Source organism: Psammomys obesus, unplaced genomic scaffold (assembly GCF_907164565.1).
Source record: "Psammomys obesus unplaced genomic scaffold, mPsaObe1.curated_primary_1811, whole genome shotgun sequence".
Classification (NCBI taxonomy): domain Eukaryota; kingdom Metazoa; phylum Chordata; class Mammalia; order Rodentia; family Muridae; genus Psammomys; species Psammomys obesus.
The window spans coordinates 5,441,501-5,466,845 of NW_026585587.1; the positions used below are offsets into that span (position 1 = coordinate 5,441,501).

The 25,345-nt window shown below is 52.3% G+C and overlaps 1 protein-coding gene across 2 annotated transcripts; it reads right to left on the bottom strand.

Moving 5' to 3' along the window:
• Positions 1 to 713: 713 nt before the first annotated feature.
• Psen2 (presenilin 2) lies at positions 714 to 24,742 on the bottom strand. 2 transcript variants are annotated; one of them, XM_055609067.1, is made up of 11 exons: positions 24,681 to 24,742; positions 14,468 to 14,610; positions 13,084 to 13,298; positions 11,268 to 11,409; positions 8,005 to 8,072; positions 7,163 to 7,383; positions 6,466 to 6,564; positions 3,662 to 3,745; positions 3,217 to 3,318; positions 2,492 to 2,610; positions 714 to 1,435 (listed from the first exon to the last, which is right to left on the bottom strand). In XM_055609067.1, exons 2-11 carry the CDS (start codon positions 14,588 to 14,590, stop codon positions 1,280 to 1,282), a joined length of 1,329 nt encoding a protein of 442 aa, XP_055465042.1. In that variant the 5' UTR covers positions 14,591 to 14,610; positions 24,681 to 24,742; the 3' UTR covers positions 714 to 1,279. The 2 variants fall into 2 exon arrangements, with proteins under 2 accessions (XP_055465042.1, XP_055465047.1); XM_055609072.1 differs by lacking the exon at positions 24,681 to 24,742 and adding an exon at positions 23,501 to 23,595.
• Between the last annotated feature and the right edge of the window lie 603 nt (positions 24,743 to 25,345).

Consider the following 25,345-nt stretch of genomic DNA (forward strand, 5'->3'; position numbering starts at 1 on the left):
ACCTAGTCTTCTCCTTAGATGCTTCACCCCAGAACTGCTCTTCGGAAGATGAACATTTCCATGATTGACAAATATAATGGGCTCATTAGTTTCTCTCCTCCAGCCCCTGGGAGCTCTCACCACCAGGATTCACCTCTGCACCCGCAGCCTCTTCTGGAGCTGAGAGACAGAGCTAGCACATGCCTAGATTTTCTCAGCAGCCCCAGCAGGACAGGAGCCTGCTCTGCAGCTTCTGTGGCCTCATGTCCACATCCAGAGGCACTTCGGAGACTTGGCAACCTGTGCCAGTCTGACGCAGCGTGAAGGGAAAAGCTGGCCTGCCTTTCACCACTGGCAGGAACTGAGAGCAACTCTCTGAACTCAGCTTGTGCCCTGGTCTCTTGGTTTGCTGGCTCCTACTAAGGACAGACATCTGTCAAAGGAACCACTCGGCATTTTAGCAACTCCCTTGCAGTGTTTCTGACACCACACCCTCCCTACCAAGGCCAAGGCCAGGGAATCTGTAGAGATTCTGCAGGCTTTTGTCCCAATACTTCTCAATGCCCTGTGATGACACTTTCTACTTAAAGAACTGAGTGCAGAGAGGCAAGGCTTAAGCCTCTCTTCTTCATGATGGGTTAGGTCTCTCCCCAGTACCCAGTGCACATCACCTCTGGAGAACCCCAGGATGCAGGGATGGGGGCCAATGTCAACAAAGGGACCAAAGACCAACATTCCAACAGGAGCATCTATTTATTGGTATTAATATTAAGCCACTTCCCAGCAGTCACTGCAGTAGTAAGAACAGGACTCAGCTTCTAAAGGTTCTAAAGTAACAGAGACTCCACGAACAAAGCACTGGGAACATTCACGGCTGCAAACTGGCTTTGCTCCTCTGGTTGGGTGATGGTGCTGAGCATCCTTCCTGACCCCACAGATGCACATGTTCCTTCTACTCAGCCCTGGAGGATTACAGACCCGGACGGGGCCTGCGTCCTCCACAGCCTGATCCACACGCATGACCCCATCCCTGAAGATACGCTTGCTGGGCATCCCACCGGTGCCACAGGTAGGTGGAGCGGCAGGAAAGCCACAGTCTGGTGACAGGACAACTAGCACCAAACAGCAGTTTCTGCTTCCTCATCGCGAAGTAAACACAACACTTTTTTATTCTTTTTTTTTTTTTTTAAGGAAAAAAAAAAGTTTGTTTAAAAAAAAAAAAATGGCACTAGAGTGTAAAACTAGTCACTTGCATCCAGAGAAGGCTCCTACGGCTCTGAGAGCCACACCCTGTCTCCCGTCAGATGTAGAGCTGGTGGGAGGCCAACGTGTCCATGAAAGGACGCACCAGGTTGTCTGTGGAGAAGTAAAAGATGAGGCCGAAGGTGATGGAGATGGGGAGGGCGGGCAGGGCCTTCTTGAACACGGCGAGCAGCAGCAGGGTCAGGCACAAACCCTGCAGGACAGCGAGATGAGGGAAATCGGTGACTACCATGGCAGGTGGCGCAGCCCTGGAACTACCCTGAAGTGCCGCAGCCAGGCAGCTGCCTTTCCTAGACGGGCAATAGTCCCTCAAGGTGCACGGGGCAGGGTTCTCTCCCATAGACACCCCTTGGTCAGGACACTAGCCAAGGGCTGGTCACAGCTCTGCACAGGCCATGTGGCTTCCCCACCTAGGAAAAGCAGTCACATAGAATGGTGGGAGTCTCTCTCCAGGGAACATGCATTTATGGGAGACTCGGAGGAGCTAAAATAGAATCCTCTGAGGTGCTCAGCAGCGGACACCAAGGAAACCACAGAGGCCATTTAATGCACCCCTTCCCACCTCCACCCTTGGGGTCCTGCCCTGCCCTTGGGACAACAGGTTCCCAGTCAGACAGATGGTAGGGGAAGAAGGGGGAGGGAGAGGTTCTGTTGTCCCATCCCTGACACATGCGTGGGCAGAAACAGCTCTTGCAGACACTGGGCAGAGCACCAGGCTTCCCACCCAAGGGCAGCACGAGGGTTACAGCCTTCTCAGGACTCTAACATCTAAAAGGAAGCCTCCTCCAAGATGACATCATCGGATATGTCCCCTAGTTTGAGTCCTGGCCATCAGAGCCTCCAGACTGCGGGGTTGGAGAACCCAGGATTCAGCATTCGATGGGGGTCCCAGGAGCACAAAGAACGTGCAGCTGTGGAATGGGAGGGGTGTCCTCCCACACTCCTCCCTGGCTGTACCCACAGTAAAAGCCTTTAGCTATTTTGTCTCCCATAAATCTCACACGATCCCAGGAACTAAGGGACAAGGCCCAGAAGCTTTTGTCCAGGCCCTAGCACTAAGGTACAGTGAGATCAAAGCCTCCTGTCCGCTCCCTGGGTGCTCTCTCTAAGGAAGGAGCATACCTTCCTTAGACCACAGTCTGAGCTGAGCACCCCTCCCCTCTCTGCCTTTGCCCCTGAAAGGAAAGACAGCAACTGTGAGCACCCCAGAAGATGTGACCCCCCCACCTCCACCATGCAGCCCACTCACAATGAGGATGGCGATAAAGCAAGCCAGGGTGGTGTTCCAGTCTCCATTGCCAGCGGCTGCTGCCTTGCCCACCAGGACACTGTAGAAGATGAAGTCTCCCAGGCCGAGCTTCACGCCCCCTATAAGGAGAAAAGAAAGTGGCCCCTGTCCAATCCTACTCATAGGACACTTCAGCAGGAAGAAGGAAGAAGAGGAAGAAGGAGAAAAAGAAGAGGAAGAAGAAAAAGAAGAGGAGGAAGAAGAAGAGGAAGACGAGGAGGAAGAGGAGGAGGAGGAGGAGGAGGAGGAGGAGGAGGAGGAGGAGGAGGAGTGAAGGGCTGGCAGGACATCAGCCAGCCACGGGACCCAGTAAAAGGGTCAAGGAACAAGATGACGGTATCCTCAGCAGCAGTACCGAAGACTAGGACTAGGACTAGACAGACTGCCTAGGAAAAGATTGGGGGTACAGGGACAGGACCAAGGAGGGAGCTGACCGACAGCCTAGGCAGAAGCCGAGAATTTAGGCGAGCCACTTGGTTAGAAGAGAAAGGGACAGTTGCTTACTGCTGGGGCCGCAGGCCGCTGTGAAGTTTAGCATGGGATCAGACTACGGGTATTTTTAAATAAACTTAGTGCCATCCCACTCCACCCCCCCAACCCCCCAGAACATGGATGACACAGCGACAGGAGACCTGTGGAGGCCCTGCTGCCTCGTGAAACAGGCCATCTGAGCTCGGGCACCTTACTTTCCTCCTCTTCTTCCGGCTCTTCCCCTGGGTAGCCAGGCAGGGGGGCTTCAAAGGCTTCAGGGTAGGAGGGCTCCCCAAAACTGTCATAGGAGTCTTCCTCTGAGCATCCAGGAACAAAGGACCACCGCCATCACACACGGTGAAGAGTGGCAGGGAGAGACAAAGGCTGGTCAGAAGGTACAAATCTGGAAGGTTCGCCAGTACCCTCACACAGCAAGGCTCGCCCCCACCAACCCCCACCAACATCCAGCAAAATTGAGGTGGGAAACTGAGGCACGGGATGGACATTCCAACCCTCACTTAATCCCTAAGACAGGTGTCAAAGTCTGGCTATCAGGTAATGTGACCCCGCCATTCTGAGCCTTAACTCATAGAGGGGCCGGCCACCCCGGGTGCAGATGAGGGGCTCCCCTGCGTCAAGGCTGTGAACCCCTATACTCACCCATCTCTGGGTCATAGAGGAGCTGCAGCGCTCCTTGGGAGGAGGGGTCTAGCTTTGCCATGCCCACGGTCCACACCATGGCAGCTACAGAAAGAGCAAAGGGGCACACACGCCTCAGGTTGTGCTCACAGTAGCTGCTCCTGACTTGGAGCCAGGCTTGTCCCCAGGAAGCCTGTGCAGCCCGCCCCCCCCCATCCTTCAGGGATGGCTCCTGCTTGGCTGACAGAAGCTGCGGGGAGCAGGAGTTCAAGGTCACTGGCTGGGTGGGGACTGACATTCTACCTTTTGTCTTTTTTTGCCCTCCTCTCAAGTAACAGCTTGGTGAAGTGTGTCTCTTTAAAAATCGTCTTTGGTTTCATTTTGGGGGTTTCAGCTTATTACAAGAAGGGAGGCGTGGAAATTCTTCACGCGAGGGAATCGCTCAGAACGTCAGTGAAATAGGCAGCTTCCTGTGGCGCCAGCTCAACCGTGATTTCAGTCCCCATACTTTCCAAGGCCGTCACCGTCTCTAAGCAAGAACCAACCCTCCCTCGTGGTTTAGAACTATGTCGTGCCTCCGCTGAACCCCTCCACCCTGTCCTTGGAGCCCGATCCTACAGCTGCTACTGTGGCTCTCGAGACTCTCTCTTGAGAGTTTTCTGAATGCATGTGTGACCTTTGGTTACAGTTTTAGCTTCCCTCCTTCATCCAAGGCTCTGTCAAACAGCAGAAGAGACCTTCTAAAAGCCTGTCTGCCATGATTCTTACCACTGCAGCAAGAACCTCAGTTGTCTTTTTTTTTTTAATGCAACATAAAAATGTAATCATGAGGGCCTAGAGAGAGGGCTCAGTGGTTAAAACATAGTGCTCTAGCAGAGGTCCTGGTTCACTTCCCAGCACCCACATGACAGCTCACAAGCGGCTGTGACGCCAGCTCCAGGGGATCTAATGCCCTCTTCTGGCCTCCACGGGCACTGCATGCACGTCACGCGCAGACAGCCGTTGCCGACCAGACACATATATGTAAAATGAGGACAACTTTTCAGTCCTGAGGCTGAAGGGCTGGTTCAGTGGTTAGCACCTGCTGCACAACCCTGAGAAGCAGAGCTCCCACTCCAGCACCATTAACAAGCTCGTGCTCTTGTAAACGCCCCTGATTCTATGTGAGGGAGCTGATCGATTCCTTCTGGCTTGTGTGCATGCCGGGTACACATGTTCACGTGCTCACGTGGACACACATGCATACGCGTGTGTATGCATGTGTCCAAAGTGCAACACCTGCAGCTCAGTGGCACTCTGTGTATTCAGATCTGTGGCACAAATACCAGCTCTTTTCCTCTCACAGGATTGAAACTGGGACCCCCGCCTCCCTAATTCAGGCCCCTGTATTCACCACACACTTAGCAGGTCGTGGGATCTTTCAGGAGCTTACCTCTCTTTCAGGAAGAAGGGCTAGCGTGGCCCACTGCCATCTGCAGGGCTCACACTGTCAGGCCTTCCCCTCCCTACCTCTCTCTCCTCCTACCTGCTCTGGCAGCACTGGACTCTGGGTGCTCCCTGAACACACCAAGCCCAGGCCTACCTCAGGGTCTTTGCACTTGCTGCTCTTCCCCCTTCCCCAAATTCTGGCCTCCAGATTTCTACCCCATGCTAACCCCTACCTAAATCAGGTCTCTGGTCAAGTGTGACCTATGAAGGAGGGCTCCTGGCCATCTTTTGCAAAACAGCCTCCCCCATGGCCCTAAAGTCCTTGGCCCCTTGCCCTCCTGCCTTAGTTTACCTCCAAAAATGAATTCCCATGGACACAAATCTCCTTTGCACATAGGGAAATGTCTGGCCTTGGGCACTCAGACTGACCAGAGCCATCTGTCCCTCATCCTTAGAACATCCCTGGGATGTACTTTCAAGCCAGAGGACAATCTAAGCTTGATTCCTTATTCATCATTACGCAGATCTGCAGATGGTTTCTTGGGTCCCGGAGGTACCAGCACCCCAGAATCACAGACTCTAAACTTAGACAGACACAATGTCAAAGAGAGTGACCTCTGCCACCACAGGGAGCAAACGACTTACATGACCTCCAGGTCACTCCCAGGGCCTACCAGTAAGCAGAGACTCAATTTAAAGTTGACATCTGTTAAATATATATATAAACCCATAGCCCTCTGACACAACCCCAAGGCCAGGGGCAATTCCTGTGCCTTCCTTTCAGGGATAACCAACTTCCACCGTTAAGTCGCTGTCCATGAGACCCAGAGATAAGCGGGAACCCGGCTCTCCAAACCCTGCAGGGTTGAGAGCTGGTTGCAAGGTTCTAAAGGGGGTAGGGTCAAGGGATGTGCGGGCTCCAAGATGGTGGACAGAATATGGCCATAGGGGGCTAGAGAGATGGCCCAGTGGTTAAGAGCACTGTCTGCTTTTCCAAAGGACCCGAGTTCAATTCCTAGCACCCACATGGCAGCTCACAACTATCTGTAACACCAGTTCCAAAGGATCTGACACCTTCACACTAATGCACATAAAACAGAATAAATTATTTTTTTTAAAAGAATATGGCTACAGGATTGTCCACAGCCTGTGTACCCTGCTTCTAACCCTGATTTCTCAACCTTCTTCCTCGGTCAAGATCCAGCCCACCAAGGTCATCAGAAGTGTAACCCTCAGAAGTGTGGGCACAGACATGGTGACCCTCATAAGCGTTATCATGATTGGATCCTCATCTTTGGTTAAGATAGAACACATAACCTGCCAATTCTCAAAACCACAGCCAGCATTCATGGCTCCACCAAAGGCCCACCATCTGGCAGAGGAATGGGACTACTCACATGAGTATATCAGGGCAGGAAATATGGGCTCATTTCTCTCCTGGGCAGTTTCCACCAGCATTCTCAGTGGCCCTTTGGGGCACAGCACAGCCACAAGATCTGGGAAAAGAGAGACATCCTTGTCATATTAAAGGGGACCTTGATTCCCAAGCAATGCAGCAAGGAGCCACCCTCCATCACCAGGAACCTACATGAGCGCCAGGCCACACCTTGCAGCTGGACTGGTGTCCCAAGCCCACCAACCTAGAGTTTGCACTGGCTGGAGTAAAAGCAGACAGGAGGGGACTGTCCTGCGTGCCTTCCCACCTGTTATAATCTGATGTGAAATGTCCCCCAGAGACCCATGCTTTGAATGCTTAATCCCTAGCTGGTGACACTGTTTTAGTGTCTTTAGAAGGTGGGGGGCTGGCTAAGGGACGCAGATCACTAGGGGTGGCCTTTCGAAGGTTAGACCCAGCACCCAGCTCCAGTAAGCTCTCTGGTTCCTGATCTGCTGCAAGGAGCCTCTATCGCTTGCTGGTACTGGGCCACGCCCCTTGCCTTCCCTCCTCTGATGGACCGTCACTGCCTGAAACGATGAGCTAAAATGAACCTTTCCTCCCTTGCATTGTTTCTGTCGGTTATTTTGGTCACAGCAATGCCAGAGTAATGACGACACCGCTCCGCCCGTGATTCACCCAGGCGCCGAGCTACCTACCGTACACAGAGATGGCCCCCAAGATGACCCAGGCAGACCACTCCGGCAGGTACTTGATGAACACCAGGGCCATGAGCGCGCTGATGACGATGAGGTAGGCCTGCTGCAGCAGCAGCGGCCCCTTCCAGTGGATGCACACCATGCCCACTGCCCCGAAGTTCCAGATGGCCAGGAAGAGTGTGGGATAGTCCATGGCCACGTTGTAGGTCTTGAGCACTTCCCTGCAGGCCCAAGGTGCAGCAGGGCGTGGGACACTGGGGGTGGGGTGGGGTCGGGTGTGCCATACCCTAAATCGTCCGACACCCTCCACTCCTCAGCCATTAGGTCCCAATCTGGGTTCGATTTACAACCTTCCCATCCTCCATTTCCATGGGCCCCACAATTAACCACTCAGTATTTCGGGAATGTGGTGGGGAGTGAACCAATAGCTGGGACACGGGTCACATATCCATGTGATGCCCCCCGCCGGAAAGCCCTGTGCGAATATGGGTCCTCTAAAAGAGTATTTCTCCATGAGCCTCTGGGTCAGGCTGATATCCAAAATCCAAGGGCGAGAGGGCAGATGCACCAGGCTTAGCCACACAACCCCCAAATAGAATGTAACTTTGCGTGCTTTCCACCTTCTGAGTGTGTTCTGAGGAGGCTCTGCCAGGCCAACTTCCTTTGCTCATTTTAAATCAGGAACCAGAAAGAAAGCTGTGACCAACCACGAGCCCACTTCTGTGTCAGAGCCTGGAGGCCGGAGCTGCTGACTCTGAGGAACCCAGTGACATCTTTCCCTGTCCAGGTCCTTCTCGTGCAGCTAGGCCACAGGGAGCGGCTGCTCAGCCACCAGCACTCACCCGAGGTAGATGTAGGTGAACAAGAACAGGAGCATCAGGGAGGACATGATCAGCCAGCCGTGGATGAACTGGGCAGGGGAAACAAGAGAACCGCTGTAACCGCCAGCAGGATGAAGACACCAGGAGATAGACAATTCCATCTGTCCTTCCCTTTAGCTACGAAAGGCTTGAAATGATGGACCACAGGGGTGGGAGTGGCCCACACCTTTAATCCCAACGCTTGGGAGGCAGAGGCAAATGGATCTCTGAGTTTGAGGTCAGCCTGATCTACATAGTGAGTCCGAAGACAGCCAGGGCTGCACAGAGAAGTCCTATCTTGAAAAGCAAAAAGACCCCAAGGAATGGAACCCAAGGAACCAGAGTTTCCCTAGGAATCTCATGCTTTCAGAAGGAAAGCAATGAAGCCTGGTGCTAGCCAGGAGAGCTGGCCTCCAGGGAAGGGGTTTCACATACTTCTGACAGTGTGTCCGGCTGTAGTGAATCTGGGTGCTGACAGGCAGGACCATGAGTGCCCCAGGACGTTTAGGCATCACGATCTCTTACCTTCTTTAAAGCCTACTCCCACGTTAGGACCTGATGGGGAAGTCAGTGGATCTGAGGGGTGGGTCACTGGGTCTCTTTGTCCCACTTTCCAGTGTGGCCACATTGACTAAATCTCCCTTTTCTGCCATTTTACTATTGATTTGGCTTTTAAAAACTGGCTTATGCATGACAAGCAGCCAAGTCTGGCTTGCTGGGGCTGCCAGAAACACAGGTTCTCTTGCTAAATCTGGTGACACACGTGTGCATTCTCTCCGTGGACCAGAGCCAGGCCATCCTTCTCAGACAGGAAAGGTGGACCCCTCAGGGAGTTATTCCTAGTCACCTCCAAGTGTCTGGAGGAGGTGGGGGTCCTAAGGGCCCACTGTGCTGGGCAACCTCCTTCACACTTATCATGTGCAAAGAGCATGCTGGCGGTCTTTCTTCACAGACACCCTAACTCTCTGAAGCCTGCAAAGTTCCCACTGAAAGGCATCACAAAAACAGACACTAGATAGCAGGTCGGATGAAGGTCAATCCGGACAAAGGGTCAGGGGGCTCACTGGCTGCTGTCTGGACAGAGTGGTCAGGGCAAGCCTCCTGAGGGGTGTGACGGAAGGGAAGTCATTCCCACTAAGGAACTCAGGAAAGGGGTCCCTCCTTTCTTGGCTGACCACAGAGGGGTCAAGGAAAAGATGGTGCCGCTTCTCCCTAGCCTCATCTCACTTCTGAGGACTCCTTGGTCCTTCTCTGAGCCCACTGGGTCTCCAGCAGAGTTTACCTAGAGGAAGGACCATGCTGGACTGTACACTCAGCCTTAAAGGAAGGGAAGGGGCAGCCTCTGGAACCTACTCATGCTCTTTATCCCAACTATGACTCGATTGTCTGGGCTTTGTCAGCTCAGAACTGCGCAAAGACCCTGACTGAGTGAATGATCAAGCTACTTCTGTCTGTCCACAGGCCACACACTGAGCACAGCAAGGTCACGCCCTGTGCTGTTTCTAGCTTGTGGTCCTGTTTTCTTTCTTTTTTTTGGGGGGTGGGTGGGGTTTCGAGACAGGGCTTCTCTGTACAGCCCTGGCTGTCCTGGAACTCGCTCTGTAGACCAGGCTGGCCTCGAACTCACAAAGATCTGCTTGCCTCTGTCTCCCCAGTGCCGGGATTAAGGGCACGCACCACAATGACCAGCTGTTGTCTACATGTTTTCTGTGTCTAAACAGGTAGCCTTCCCCCAGCTTCCCAGAACCTTCCCCCTCCTTCCTCGTTAGTATGAATGGAAGCCCTGACTCGTTTACAGGGGCAGTTGCTACTGATGAGTTAAGCTTCCATTCAAGAACATTTCCTGATAGCTCCTCCCACCATTCAACCCCATATCACCCAGCCGAGCTATGGCTGGCGCTCTCTCTCTGCACCACGGGCCCCTCTTCTCTTCCTGCTCCATAAACACAGCTGCCAGAACACAAAGGGCCAGCTATGCCTGTGGTGGCCGTTTTGAATAGGTAATGCATAGCTCAATGTCCTGTTGGTCTTAAAGGCTTCAAAGCCTGCAGCCTGAAACCAGTGTCTAAAAGTTGATGACACATCCAGGCCTACTAGCACAGGTCTGTGATAGCAGTTTAACTGGTGAAGCTGAGGCAGGAGGATTGCCTGGTCAACTTAGCAAGACCTTGTCTACAAAAATCATAGAAAGTGGGCTGGGAGATGGCCCAGGGCATAACGATGCTTGCTGCTAAGCCTGACAACCTAAATTCAACCCCTGGAGCCCACATGATAAAAGGAGAGAGCTGACTCCTGCCCCCCTTCCAACACAAGGGTTGAGGGAGCAGCTCAGTGGTCCTAGCATGTGCAAGGTCAGAAATCCAATCCCCATTTGGGGAGCTTGGTGTGGGGTTATGACATCTTTGGGGTCACATGAGATACGACTCTTTCATCATTCCATGGGGAGGCCGAATCCAACCCAAAGGCTTCCCAGGGCCAGGAGACCTTGATGTTGGGCTGCAGACCTCACCTCCCGGTGGTTCTCCCAGCATCCCTCCGTCCCCACCTGTTACAGGGATTGGCTGGCACACCCTCTCTCTATCCTGAACTTTCCGTCCCAGGGGCAGGGGCTTCCCTTCCTCCTTCTATATAATCCAGACATTTTGGTTCCCTTCTCTCTCTCTTTCTCTTTCTGTATGTGTGTGTTGTGTGTGTGTCTTCTCTCCTCCTTTCTCCATTTCTTCTCTCTCTCTCTCTCTCTCTCCCTGTCTGCAGGTGCACTTTGCTGTCTGCCCCCGCATGGCAACCTCTGGCCCCGTTCTTCAGGACCCAGTAAGCCTGCATTTATATACTTGAACTTGAATTAGCTCCCTTCGCCAGCAGAAAGAACGATAACATCCCTGTCTGCACGGAGACGGGAAGATTAAACATAAACCGAGAGAGAGAGAAAGTCTTGGGGTGAGGGAAGCTAAAACAGAACTTCAGAAGAAATAAAATTAACTTCAGAGCAGAGTGTCAGAAATACTGTGGTGAGGAGCTCAGAGGACAGTGGGTGAGGTGGGGGGCATGCAGTTTTAAGGTCAGCATCAGGTCAGCGTCCCACAGTGGCAGAGAGCATGAAAAGGCAACCTGTTCAGCAGAGAGAAGGAAAACCCGGGTATGGTTTTAGAAAGTTGCCACATGGCAGTGGCTCCAGCCACATCATGGCAGGAGTGGGGTAGAGGGGACAGGGAAGAGGGGGAGGGACAGAGGGCCACAGACTTCACCTTGTAGCAGCGATACTTGTAGAGTACCACTAGGAAGATGGTCATGATCACGATGACGCTGATCATGATGAGGGTGTTCAGCACGGAGTTGAGGAGCCGCTGGCCCACCGAAGGCGTGTCCTCAGTGAAGGGCGTGTAGATGCTGAAGAGGTCACCAGAAGAGGCTCAGTGTCTGCTGCCCCAGGGAAACCCCCATCTCAGTAATCCCCAGGCTGACCATGAAGCTCCTAGAAACTCTACACTGTTAGAACCCTGGCACTGGCTGGGCCCTGATGGAGGTGGGACATCGCTATCTGTATGAGTGGCCTCTGTCTCTTGGTCAGGTGACTTGTATCCCCCTGATAACCGGAACCATCATGGCAGAAAGGACAGACTACACCTCACTGAGCCCTCGCTCCTCCACTTGACTCTCCCACCGCCAGGCCCTGAGCTCTGGCTGCCGGCTTCTCCGTGTGATAAGTAGTTTTGATTGTCAATGTGAGTGGCTCTGGAATCGACTAAGGGGCATGTCTCACGTTGGGTCCGTGAGGGCATTTCTGGGCAGGAGCTCCCAGGGGTGGGCAGCTCCTCCCATTGTCCGCTCAGGTAGGAAGAAGTTGGGGGAAGCAGTGCTGCTTTGCCTGCCTGCCCTTGCCACTCCTTGCTAGTGAGAGCATCTGCTCTGTTGGTGCTGCTGCTGCTGCTGTTGCCACCCTTGCTGACAGCAGAACCTCAGCCACTGTGGACTAAAGACCAGCGGCTGTCTGGGAATCTCCCAGGCATTCAGCAACAGGTTGGGACTACTGAGGTATCCAGCCTTGTGGACCGGAGCAGCTCCGGGGTTCTCGGCCTCTTCAACGTGCAAATAGCCTTTGTTGGACTCCCTAGCCTGTACTGTGTAAGCTGAGCTAATATATCCTTTTTCATCACACATATTCATTGATTCTACGGCCCTACAGAATCCCTACAATACACTCAACATTCTGCACCTAAAACTCCTGCACCCTCTGGCCCACCCTCCCACCCCTACCCCCAACTGCAACCACAGGTACTGCCCAAGTCTGGAAGCAATTCCCAGGCACCTTCCTCTTCCCAGCTCAGCCTGCCGGCAGCCATGCTAACCCCGCCCTCTCTCAGCCTTCCATCTATTGCTACTATGAGTCCCCCACAGGCCACAAACTTCCCTTCCTCCTCTCTTCTAAAACATAAGAAAAGGATTCAAATTCAAACTGGACATCAAGTGTCTGTGGGCCAAGATGCTGAGAATGTACTCAGCAGTGAGGAGCCCAGGAAGGGGAGGGTAGAGGGCTGGGGCTACGGAAGCCCCCAGCTCTCTGTGTTGTGTTTATTAAAGCTGCAAAAGGGCCTGATAAGTCCTCCTCATCTGCTCGAAGTGTGCTAGTAAATCATCGGGTCCAACCCTGCCACCTCACATCTAAGGGAGCAGAGACCCAGATTCACCTCAGGTCACATGGTGTTTGAGACACAGTGGGCCAGGACCAGGCACCTGGTACCCGGAGCTCAGTGCCACGGTACCAGTGCCACCTGTAGCCAGACCCCACTTGGCCTTCGGCAAGTACTGTGTGACATTTCATGTACATTAGCCTAGTTAAATCTCCAGGTAGCCCCATAATTAAACCCATGAAGCAAGAAAATGGAGGCACACAAGTCAGATATGTGTCTAGACAAGTCACGTGACTGGAGGCACTGAGAGTGTCAGGATATGTCCCAGTCCTTGCCACTGCTCTCCATGGCCACCAGCACAGCAGCCGAGGGGGCCTATGACCCCCTTAAATCGTTGCCACCTCAACCTCCCGATGCCAGGACCCCAACTCACAGCTGTCCATTCTTCTCCGTGTAGAAGCGCACGGACTTGATGGTGGCCACCACCACAACCATGCACAGCGTGACAGGCACAAACAGCATGATCACATGCTTCGCCCCATACTTGAGGGTCAGCTCTTCCTCCAGGCCTGGCGGCCGCCCAGGAACCCCGTGACAGGTGTAGCGGTCCGGATCCTCCTCACAGTCTTCCTCGCTGTCCTGGCTCCTCTGTGGGAAATCACACAGTGCGGGGCCCCAGAGGCACCCCCGGTGAGCTACGGACACCATGCAGGGGCTTTCGGAAGTAGACCCCAGGAGGCTAAATGCTGCTTTCTAGACACGAGAGCTGTGAGCTTCCATTTAGGTCTCGGGACATGTAAAAAACTTAGGACAGTGGTGAAGAAAGTTTAAAGCTAGCCTGCACGGCCACAGAAGGGTACATCAAAGACCCTTGTCCTTCCCAAGGGCAGGTAGTAAGGCCCCTAACCAGCATGGCCACATTGGTCTGGGAAGAATCTCCTACAGGCTAGGGAGGAGATGAGGAAACAGAGATCAGGCTGGTGACCTTGAACTGTGAACCCACTGGGGCGAAGACGCTAACCTTGAAGAGAACAAGGAGAAAGGGGTTGGGATTTTAAGGTCAAAGGATTACGGATGGCTGGAGGAAAAAAAAGCCCTCTGGGCATGGAATGAGATTAACCTCAGAGGCGGTAACCTCAAGCTGAAATGGCCAAGCTGACTGACTAGCCAGCTCCTGGCCTGAGGCTACAGCAGTAGGGGTCAAAGTGAGGCTAAAGTCAAGCCTGACTCAGGCCAACTCATTCTGCAGTTACTCTGTCTGGCTACCTACCAGAATCCTGCCCTGCTAGTAGCTTTTCCTCCTACCATCTTAATGCTCTGTCTCAAGCACTCAAACTCACAGTTCTGGAGACAGCAGCCTGCATTTGAAAGGCAGGTGAGGGGTGGGAGGTGAAGGGGGATGTGCCAGCCAGCCCACTGCATGCTGTAATTGTGTAGTCGACTACAAAGCCTTTACAGACAGAAGACACACATGCACGGTGGCCAGTGGGCACCACTTTGGCCGGTTTTCATGTTTATTTGCTCTTCCTGAGTGGAAGAACACTGGTGTCATCCACAGGCTAGTCAGCTCTCTCTCTCTTAAGAAACACCTAACAGAAGAAATGGTCCAGAGGTCCTTGGGCAGACACCATGGAGAGCTCCAACCTGCTCATCTCACAATCAGGACATTAAAAAAAAAAATGAGGAGAGGGCTGGGTCCCCGTTAAGCCCCACTGAAATAGAGATACCCTGACTATAAATGAGTTAAGGAGTTAATAAATAAGACGCGGGAACCTCATGGTCCTGCTCTGAGGCCCACAGCTGATGTCAGAACCTACCCACTGGGCAGTGTTGTCTGCATCCCCCGGTCCTGGCCGGCCCTCCTGGCTCTCAGCGGACATCAAGGATGTCCGCTCATCGCACACCTCTTCCTCGCTGTCAGAGGCCATGAATGTGAGCATCGTTTTGCCTCCAGCAGCACCTGGAAAAGGAGCACAGGGACCTTGTTCCGCTTTCCTGCTAGGCAAAGGCAGTGGGGGATCAGGGATGGCAGGGCAGCTTAAACACCAGGCACAGGTCTTGCCTAGAACAAGCTTCCCATATACACACATCAAACAAGTGCTCAACACAGGAGTGCCAAAAGCCAGCACAAGGCCGCAGCAGCCTGCTTGGGACTGGCTTGAGCAGACTCCTATCACATGGAACAAAATGTCCAATCAGAAAAGTCAGGGTCACTCTCAACTGTCAACATGTTTGTTCAGTCAATAAACATCTGGAAAGTCTAACTGTGCTTGGCTCTGGAGCTACAGCCTTGAGTAAGAAACACTTTTGTCCTGTAAGAACAACAACAACAACAAGATCATGACAAGTGACATTTCATGAAGCTGATGACGGGACTTGACCTCAGAAGCAGAAATCCCATGATCCCTAGAGAGGACCCAGGCCAGAGGTGAAGTAGAACAGTGTGCAGGACATGCTATCTCAAGGAAAGCTGGGTGTTGACGAGTATCTGGCTAGCTGGTAACTTCGAGGGGAAGGGCAGAGGACAGAAGGAAGTGTCCTGATTGGGGTTGGGGGTGGGAGGGGTTAGCCTGAAGGAAAGCCATTCTTGATGGGAGGAGCTGACATGGGGCACAGAAAAAGGGCAAAAACAAAACAAAACAAACAAACAAACAAACAAACCCTAAGACACTGGCCAGGCTGGACTAAGAGGAAGAAACAGGATGTCACCAAGAAAGGCTCAGTGTGATCCAGAAACCCACAGAGTGTCTGTGGGTTGAAAATGGGACACCATCTAAGGGTACCTGAGTGTGGGGTACATGTAGACTAGAGTCTTAGTCTTTAAATGTGGAAGCTGAGTCCCAGAAGCCAGCTAAGCCACCCAGCCAGTAGTCGACATGATCCTTGGAAGGACCCACTGAGGGGTGGGGAGGACTTAGTCCACCCCCAGGACTTCTGCATGGTTCTCGATGTATTCCAACACAGCAGTACCCTCGGGCCCAGTACAGCACCAGGTCCCCATAGTTTGGGTCAAGGCACAACCTCCTAGAGGATCTGACTGTGCTCACTTTTGGACAGAACCTGCCACTACCAGCAACATCACCTTGGAGTTGAGCTTTGTGCAGGCCTGTTCTTTGCTGAAAGCTTGTCTCCAGAGAAGTCATTCTTGGAAAGCATATGATCTTCAAGTGACTAGACAGGGTCCCTCCACCAAGGCAGGGCCTGCGGCTGCTACACCAAAGACAGCTCTCCTGCCTGTGGCCTGGATAACACCCTCAATCCACCATTACAGAGATGGTACAGGGCCTGACTTTGTTTTTGTCTCTGATTTGGACCTACTACAAAGGCACCCTCTGTCTTCAGAGGATTTGAAAAAAGTGAAGAAGCCCAGAGCCCCCAGAAGCTGCCTCTCAGGACCCACCAGACACTGGGAATGGGAACATAGCTGCAGAATACCACAGACACAAGAGGGAGGTGACGAGGACCACGCACCATCCAAGTTCAGAGGCAACAACAGGTCGCTCTTATAGCCCGATGTCTTGGGTCTTGAGGACTGAGAGGGGCAGGGGGTGGGGTCAGGAAGGTGTATGAGCTGTGACTTCAGGAGACAGGACATTCTGGAAAGAGGTAACAAGATAGGTACTTAACAGGCTCTTGCCTCAATACTACCAAGGGACTGCAATGGTGGAATCAGGGGACCTGGCAGGGTGGACTATCCCCAGGAAGGGTCTGGGTGTCTGGCCAAAGGGAAGATGATGAAGAAGGGAGCTTCATCAGCCCAGGTAGCCCCTAGGAGGACAGAAGAGAAGTCCCTTTATCTAGGCTGCACACAGCAAAGCATGGCCTAGATGAAGGCAGTCTACTGCCCCAATACTTGGAATTCTGGAAGCTCAGCTGAGCCCAGAGCCCAGCAGTGGTTCTACTCCCTGGAGGCCGGGCCTTGGAACCAACAGTCTACCCAAGAGAACTCAGCTTAAGGGGACTGAGCTGCACGGGTCAACTTGCCAGGGGCTCTGGGGAAATTCTTAACCAGGTAGGGGTCTACAAGACTATAAGGTCTCAGGTCCTTTTTGAGGCCTGCCTGTCTGTCTGTCTGTCATATCGTAAACACATACCCACTGGGCCCAGGAATTCTCACTATCCCTTCCAGCAACTGTGAATTCTCTTCTCACAGATATCTGGATCAGGGGTATGCCTCAGTGGCAGAGCTTGGCATCCTTGAAGCTTCAGGTTCCATCCCCCGCCCCCCAGGAAAACAAGTGATAAACTTCAAGGTAATCCTTAAGCCTGGGTGCTCTGTGTCTGGTCTCTTCAACACCATGCTGCGCTACTGTCTCGGTGTTGTGGTCAGAACCCCGACAAAGCAACTCAAGAGGGACTTTATCCCACCTCACTGAGCTCACTGAGGTGAAGTCAGGGTGGGAGGAGCTTAGCTAGTCAGCCACGCCCCATGGACAGTCAGGGAGAGAAGGGTGAATGGGTGCTGCTGCTTCTGCTCCTTTCACACAGCCCAAGGAACTGTGCGACCCGCCTCCTAAGTGACTGTAAATCCTGTCAAACTCACAGGTAACCATCATAGCTGTAAATTTAAAACACAGATCTCCTACGCTCCACTCCAGGCCAGTGTCTGGGCAATGCTTTTGCAGATGGTGACCCCACACACTCATGGCCTGCCTGGGCTGGGCCCGACTCAGAAAGATCAGGGAGCCTCTTACCCAGCTCCTTCCCACTCCCGCGCCCAGCACTACTGGACTGTGGGAATGCGGGTTTAAAGTGCACAGCCCTTTGTCCCAGACACCGGAACTGGTCAGAACTGGGAAGAACGGAGTGAGAGCTTCTCAGACTAGCAAAGTCTCCAAACAACTGGGAAGGAGGGAGGAAGATCCTGGCGTCAGATGTGGTAGTGTGTGTGTGTGTGTGTGTGTGTGTGTGTGTGTAGGGGGCGTGGTGGTAGTGAGTGTGTGTGTAGGGGGCGAGGGGTTATATCTATGATAAACTGTATTTATAGTACCAAAAACAGGAAACCCCAAAGCTATGCAAAGACACAGACCTTTTGATCCGGAAATGCTACATCTTGAAATTTTATCTAAGAAAAAAAAAATTCATACAAAAATATGTGCTGTAGTGATTTGTTATCACAAAATTAAAAATGACTGAAATTTCTGACTCTCTGGTACAGGAACTCAGGCCCCACCTCCCCTTATCTGCAATTCTACTTCCTGTAGTTATGGTTATCAGTGGTCAAATGAGTCCCAAACATGAAATGGAAAATTCCAGAGTAATCAATTCATAAGTTTTAAATAGCTTTCACTACAGTGTGTCTCTCTAATTGCTGGTTTGCTGCTATTAATCTTCTGTTGTGTCCAATTTATAAATTAAACTATCGCAAAAATGTATGTTCAGAAACCAAAGCAAAACAAAACACAGTTTATACAGGACTTGGTATTCATCAGCACTTCAGGTATCCGTCCATTCTGTCCATCTGACTGGGACTATTACAGGAACGGTAAAGTCTTACTGCAAACAACACTTAGTAACAATTAAGAGAAGTTAAATTAAATAGACTGTAAGTGTTCTCATAATCATTTGAATTATACATACAAACACTGGTAAACTATTACAAAACAGGAAAGGCCGTCATCTTTAGACTGGTGTGACTGGGAGATTTTTGCTCTTCATTTTTCTGTATTTCTCAGTTTTATTTATTTTTTAAGACAGGGTCTCATGTATCCCTGGCTAGCTTCTAATCTACTATGTAGCTAAAGATGTTGATCTTCCTGCCTCTACCTCTCAAGTACTTGGATCACAGGCATGCTTTTACACCCAGTTTATTCTGTGCTAGGGCTAGAGCCTAGGGCTTGCACACTAAGCAAGCACTTTTTGCTTTCTAGAGTTCTCTCTCTCTCTCTCTGTGTGTGTGTGTGTGTGTGTGTGTCTTAATAATCATGATGGGTTGATTCTTCAACTTACTGATTTTTTTTCTTTTGAAATAAGGTCTCACTATGTAGCCCCGGTTGGCCTGGAACTGATGGGTAAACCTAGCATGCCAGAAACTCACAGAGTTCTGCTTCTGCCTCCGGAACTAAAAGCCTGTGCCACCACACCTGGCACGCTGAGCTGTGAAAGGAAACAGTAGGCATCAGCACACAGGGTTTCCTCTCCCTCCTGAATCACCTGCTTGGCCTGGGGAAATAGATGAAAATACGGGAAGCCAGTGACATTTTCTCCAAAGCCCTGAATGGCAACAGATGCCTCTTCAGCTCCCCATTAGAATCCCTGAGGGCAGGTCTGCAAGGCTTCTGTGTGGGCTCTGCAGCCGGAGAGCACAGAAATCCTTAGAGGGAGAAATCACCATGCGAAATGAGCGCAGATAAACAACCCTGCTGCATCCACATCCACGTCAGAGGGAGGCAAAGAGCTCCTGGGGGAGCCTGACTCAGCACCGGTGGGGGTGGGCACGGCGCCTCACCAGTGCTGCGACCACCCGACCAGCTCCACACCCCAAGAGTCCACAGGCAGCACTGAGAAGCTGGCCAGGAGGAGCAAAGAGAGCGCTGCAGATGGGTCAGTTCTGGAAGCTCTGTCGGCATGGAAGCTGACGGATTAGGTACCCTCTGCCCACTTTGACTAACTCACTGACTGGAATTGAAACACTGATTAGCCAAACTCAGGGCATCTGACCCACACAAGTTCCCCAACCCACTGGTGCCAGTAGTTCCTGCAATTATCATGGAAACCAGGTGACCCAGTTGCCTCAAGCAGCTTTTCGGCGGTACAGAGAAGCAAAGGTTAGCCCTAATGTTTGAAATCGGTGGCCCTGGCAGGAAAGAGATTTTTGAAATGCCACAGAAAATTCAAGTGCCTCGTGGAGAGTAATCCTCCAAAAGCGAACTAAAAACTCCTGACCACAAACATGTAGGTTTGCAGGAAGGTTGGGATTCCCTGACACTTTTCCAAAGGGCCAAGAGAACAACGTCCTTAGCTTTCAAAAGGTCAGCTTCTGTGGTCACATGGCTACTTCCCAGCATTCCCATGACTCCTGGGAAGTACCGGTCTTCCTGTACACTAGGAACGGGCTTCCCCCAACCAGGCAACACCCGGTGACATCCCCCAGTTTCCAGACCTACCTCTAACCCTCAGCACCCAACCATGTATTTGGCTGGTCCACCCAGCACTTGCTGAATGGTTCTCCTGAGATCTCAGGCATAGCTGGAGTTAGAGAGCCAGATCCCAGCCCCCAGATCCTCAAGTGGTGCCTCCTGATCCTAGGCTTAGCCTCTGGATTAAGCTCCATTACCTACTTCTTTCTTGAAGTGCCTATATTGGGGCAAATTTCCTCCTTTCATGAAGCAGCCTAGGAGAAGGGTAGTTAAGGGGAAGAGACAGGGAGGGTCCCCTAGCATACCACCCTCAAGTAAAAACTAGAATATTTTTTCTTTTCTTTTTTGAGACAAGGTCTTGCTGTATAATAGCCCTGGCTGTCCTGGAACTTGCTCTGTAGAACAGACCTCACGGAAGAACATCTCTGAAGATGACCTCACAGAGATCCACCCGCCTCTGCCTCCCAAGTGCTGGGATTACAGGAGTGTGCCACCACCATCGGGTGCGGAATATTTTTTCTTAAAATGAAACACAGCAGGCCAGTAGTCAAACAGATTCGTGTAACATGAACCATACTTCCTGGGCAGCTCCTGACCAAGCAGTTACAGGCTTTTTCCTCCTCTGTGAGCAGCGGAATACATTGCCTTGTGAGGTTGGGGAAACAGGGTAAAGCATCTAGCCACAGCGGGTATTCAATAGACAGGTGTTATGGAGGCAGAAGGGGATTAAGGAAGCCAACAGGTGCCCTTCTTTGGAAGCTAGGGAACTACTAAGCCACCAGACGCATGAACTAGTACAAAGGCCAGGCCCCAGGGAGATCCTGTTTCCATCCAGCCTCAGCCTGACAATGGGAACATTTTGTCAAAGGAACTGCATGTCCATAGGATGATGTCAAAACTGGGTTGAACACCCCCCAAGAGCCATTAATTGGTGCCCTATTTTACAGTTCAGGGCAGCTGGGGGTGAAGGGAAACTAAAGACTAAAACTAAAGACAGACGAGGACCAGCAGTTTATGGGTCTCCAAACTGCTCACAGAACATCATTCCCTGTACAATCGAGCCCTTCAGGTTCCTGCACACATACCAGGCAACCAACCCACACCCTTGGGCTCTTTGGGAGAATACTCATGCATTTAGACGGCATGTGTCTTTGCCATGGAAAAAGATGTATCTAGAAAGGGCCCCTGCCCACTCCCAGACCCTGCCCACTCAAAGTCCTTAATAAAGTCCATCTTATATACTCCATCTCCAGACTCAGAGGCTCTTCTGTGAGGCTCGGGGTAGACCTGCCAACCCACAGCAATGAGGGAAGGAAACAGCCTCCTGATTTTCTGGTTCGGTTCAGAAGACAAGTGGGAAAGTGTCCTGATATGGGGTTGGTAAAAGAAATAAAGACATTTTCAGTGTCTTGCCACACCTACAAAATCTTGTTTTCCAAGAAGTGTCAGGTGGCTTTCTGTTACTAAAACAAACACTGGAGGTACAACTTACATTTAAAAACAAAGTGGTTTACTTTGCTGCAGCTTTCCATGCTAACCCAGGGTCAGCTGGGTCTGCAGCTTCGGGCCTGTGGTACAGGGAACCTAGTCAGCTCAGGTCCACAAAGTGAAAAAGGTGACAGCCTCACACCTCCAATGACCAGAGGCCTTCCAACAGACCCCACTTATGAAACACCTGCAGGTACCCAGAGCAGTTACTCCGGAGCTAAGAGTGAAGGGATGTCTTTTTAAAGACATGTTTTTAGATTTCTGGCTGAGGTGTGACAGGAAGGTAGGAAGCCTTCAGCAACCTGTTCTCTCAATCGGTGGAGCAGCTATGGAGAGCTGTCTCCCTAGCAGATGCCTTATCTTTCCTGAGGATTGACTTGGGTTTATTCTTTCCCCTAAGTGTTCAGGTGGCAGTGATCTCATCCCTCAGTGGGAGAGGGGGAGGGGGAAGGGGGAGAGGACACGCATGACGACTAAGCACCGCTCCCCAGGGACCATAGCTCCCACAACAGGTGGGAATAGTGGCAGAAACAGTTGCTGTCTGCAGGGTCCCAGCTGAGCAGTGGCCCAGCCTCAGAGAAACAGCTGAAAAACAGCCACAGAGGTTTTTGTTAGAAAGATCCACGTGACCAACACATACATACATACAGTGTTGGTGGTGCCTCTCCCTCTCCTTTTGGTTTTCTAATAGGAGAACTCACTACTATAATCAGGATGACATTAAACTCCGGATCCTTCTGCCTCTCTACCTTCAAGTGCTGAGATCACAGGCATTTTGGTTTGGCCTTGAGCTCAGAGATCTGCCTCTTAAGTGCTGGGACTAATGGTTGTGCGCTAGCATGTCTAGCTTGCATTTTGGTTTCTTTAGGGGGAAAAAAAATGTATGCTGAAGTGATGGCACTTGCCTAGACTCAAAAGCACTGGGAGAGGGAAGCCGAGGCAGGAGGATTGCCATTACTTTTAGACCAGCCTTGGCTACATAAAGAGTACCAAACCAAAGTTACACAGCGAAACCCAAAACAGATCTCAAAACACAACACATTTTTTTCTCCCTCCCAGGTTCTCAGGAAGTTGTTAGTGAAGGCCCCACAGAAATGTTCCTGCAGACACAGGTTAGAGGTGACTGTGGTCCAGGTACAACCCCAGAGGTATAGGAAGTACATATAGCAAGGTCTAAATCCTACACTGATGGGCAGCGGAGCCACACACACAGCTGGGCAGAGCTCAGGTTCCCAGAGTCATAATAACTGTTCTGGTGTTCCTTTAGTTCTGTTTGGTGATTTACATTGTTGTGTGTTTCGTTCCTTTGTGTGGAGAGAGTGTCTCACTATGTAGCTCAAATCGGCCTGAAACTCACCGCACAGGCCAGGCTTGCCTTGAGCACACAGCAACCCTCTTGCCTCAGTGATTTTATACTGGAAATACAGACATGAGCTATCACATTACTTAAGTTCTTAAGACACTCTTTCAGTTGTATTTTATGTATATAGGTATTTTGTCTGCGTGTATGTCTGTTCAGCACATACACATCTGGGCAGCACATGTGTGCCTGGTGTCCACAGAGGCCTAATGAGGGTTCCCAAGAATTGGAGTTACAGATGGTTGTGAGCCTCCGTGTTGAACGCCGGTCCCCTAGGAGCGAAGCCAGTGCTCTTAACTGCTGAGCCATCTCTCCGGCCCGTTACTAAGGCTTTATGATTACTGAGATAACCAGTGGACAGAATGGCTTTTTATCATGAATGCCCATCTCCTAACACATGGGTATGTCACGTGGTTACCATAACCAACAACCCAGAGAGGCCAAGTCTGGCAAGAGACTCGCACATGGCAAAACTGTGCAGTGGGCCCCTGGGCATTCACAGAAGGGCCACTGGACAGGGTACAGCCAGACCCCTCTGCTCCAGGCCATGGATGGCCAGCAGCAGTCTCTGGCAACATCTCTCATCCGAATCTGCTTCACCTTCTCAGATAGTAGGAATGTTTATTTCCACATACCAAGGCCTACAGCCTAGATCTGGGGCATGGGTGTATCTACATAGTTCTTCAAACCCAGCACAGCTTCCCTCCCATCCTGCACCTCAGCCACGACCACCCCCACACTCTCTATCCCTGCCAGCCTGATTCTAGCCACTGTCCTGGGAGCCAAAGAATGAATCTGGATGGCCACCCCTGGGCTGAAGTCAAGATGCTGGCCCCTTCACCAGCTGAAAATACGGAACCTGACACTTTCTCAGGCTCCCACAGAGCCACCTACACCCAGAGGGAAAGCTGAGGCTTACACACCTGAAGCAGCTTATAGAGAACCTTTAATTACTGCTGGAAGTCTTGGCTGAAGGCCCGAGAGGCGCGATGTCCACAGAGGGACTATACAGACATCGGGTACATACACACTCTGGATGATGGGGTCTCTCCGTCCCCAACAGACTATTCTGGAGATGGCTGTCCATTCTGAGTTAAACTGATCTGCGTCTGCTCTGGTTTTAGATGCTCTCTGATCCTCCATCTGTAAATGGATGTAGATATTTCACCAAACGTTCATATCTTTAAAGGCGAATACAAAAGTAAAGCAGAGATGCTAGGACATTTCACCTAACTGGCAAAGGACTTGGGTCTGGATAGCAGAAGCAGAGGCCCAGGCACCAGCTCGAAGCCTGGCTCCATTGTATCTTATCCAGGAGACCTTGGGAAGCTGCACTTTTCAGTAAGAGTTGTTCTCCCCCACCGTCCCTTCTCTCCCCTGGCCGGCCTGGCACATGCTTGGCAAAGCACTCTCCCATAGAGCTACATCCTCAGCCCTAGGCGCAGTGTCTTCATCAGTGTAATTCAGTGGCAACTAGCTCTTGCTTTCGAGTTCCTTCAGCGTTCAAAGGCTTGGTTCTGGGCGTCTCCCCGCAGCTGTACGAGACTTACAAAACACCCAAACACGGCTGGTAACAGAACGCCAGCCTCTGAGCCAGCCTCAGGCCCTGTCGTGCGCCCCGCTCCCACTCCCTCGTCATCTGTAGTAGAGCTCAGGTAGACCAGGGCAGGTCCTGGGTAGAAGGGAGCAAAATGCCTGGTCGACACAGCTGTGTGACCCACGTGCACTGGCCCTTTAACACCTCGCTCTGCGCCTACCCTTCCATGGGGCTCCAGAGGCAGGAAGGGAAGCTGAGGGCACCCGGACGCAGCCAGAGGCCCAGAGCCTCTCCCTACGCTCCTTCCAAGCCCCAGTTCTGGGTCAGCCACACGGCCGCCTCCCCGGCGCCTTTTCCTCGCCCCCGCGCCGGCCGCAGAGGCCGAGATCGCCGTAGGGGCCGCAGCCTGGAGTCCCGACCCTGGTGCCGCGAGGGGGCCGCGGAAGCAGCGGTCGGGGACGTGCGCGAGAAGGTCCCCGCCGCATCCGAGCTCTCCACGCGGCCGGCTACCCGCGATCGGTGGCAGGCACCGGGCCGCGCGCACCCAGCCCCCGCCCTCGGCTCACCTGCTCCGCCGCGGCGCAGGGGAGAGTTTACGCCGCGGGCGGAGCGCCTCTCAAGGGCTAGCACCGGCCCCGCCCACTGCCCCGGTTCGCCCACGCCCCGGGCACGCCCCCGACGGAGACACGCCCACTGCTCTGGCTCCGCCCCCGCCCCGTCCCCTGGGCGGTGCCGGTTCCCCAGCGCACTTGCGCCTTAGTAGGTTTACAGAGAAGCGCGGGGTGCAGGAGGTCCAGGCCTTCGCTGTGCCTTGCCCCGGAGACCGCGACGTCGCACTGACACTGGCATCTGAAGTAGTGCCTTTTCTTCGAGGCCTGGCAGCGCCGCGGGGACGGGGGGGTGGGTGTTTGCTTTGTGATTTCTTCCGCCCCCCTCTCGGGTTGCATGCACTCTAAAATGGAGTCTAAAGTAAGCTAGTAACATCCTGAGCATCCGTCCTGATTTTCTAGAGTGCTTCAGCGGCATGGGGGACTCTGGGCAAATATGAACCGGGGCAAAATTGGACGGAGACCTTGGGAATCTGCCTCGGGGGTGGGGGTTGTGATCGTAAGTTCGGGGTCTGTAGAGTGAGTTGAAATTGTCAACAGTTTGTCGTAGTTGTCATTATCTAAGCAGGAAGCCCTGAGTTCGATACTGGTGTGTGCATGGGGGTAATTCTGTCACTAGGAGT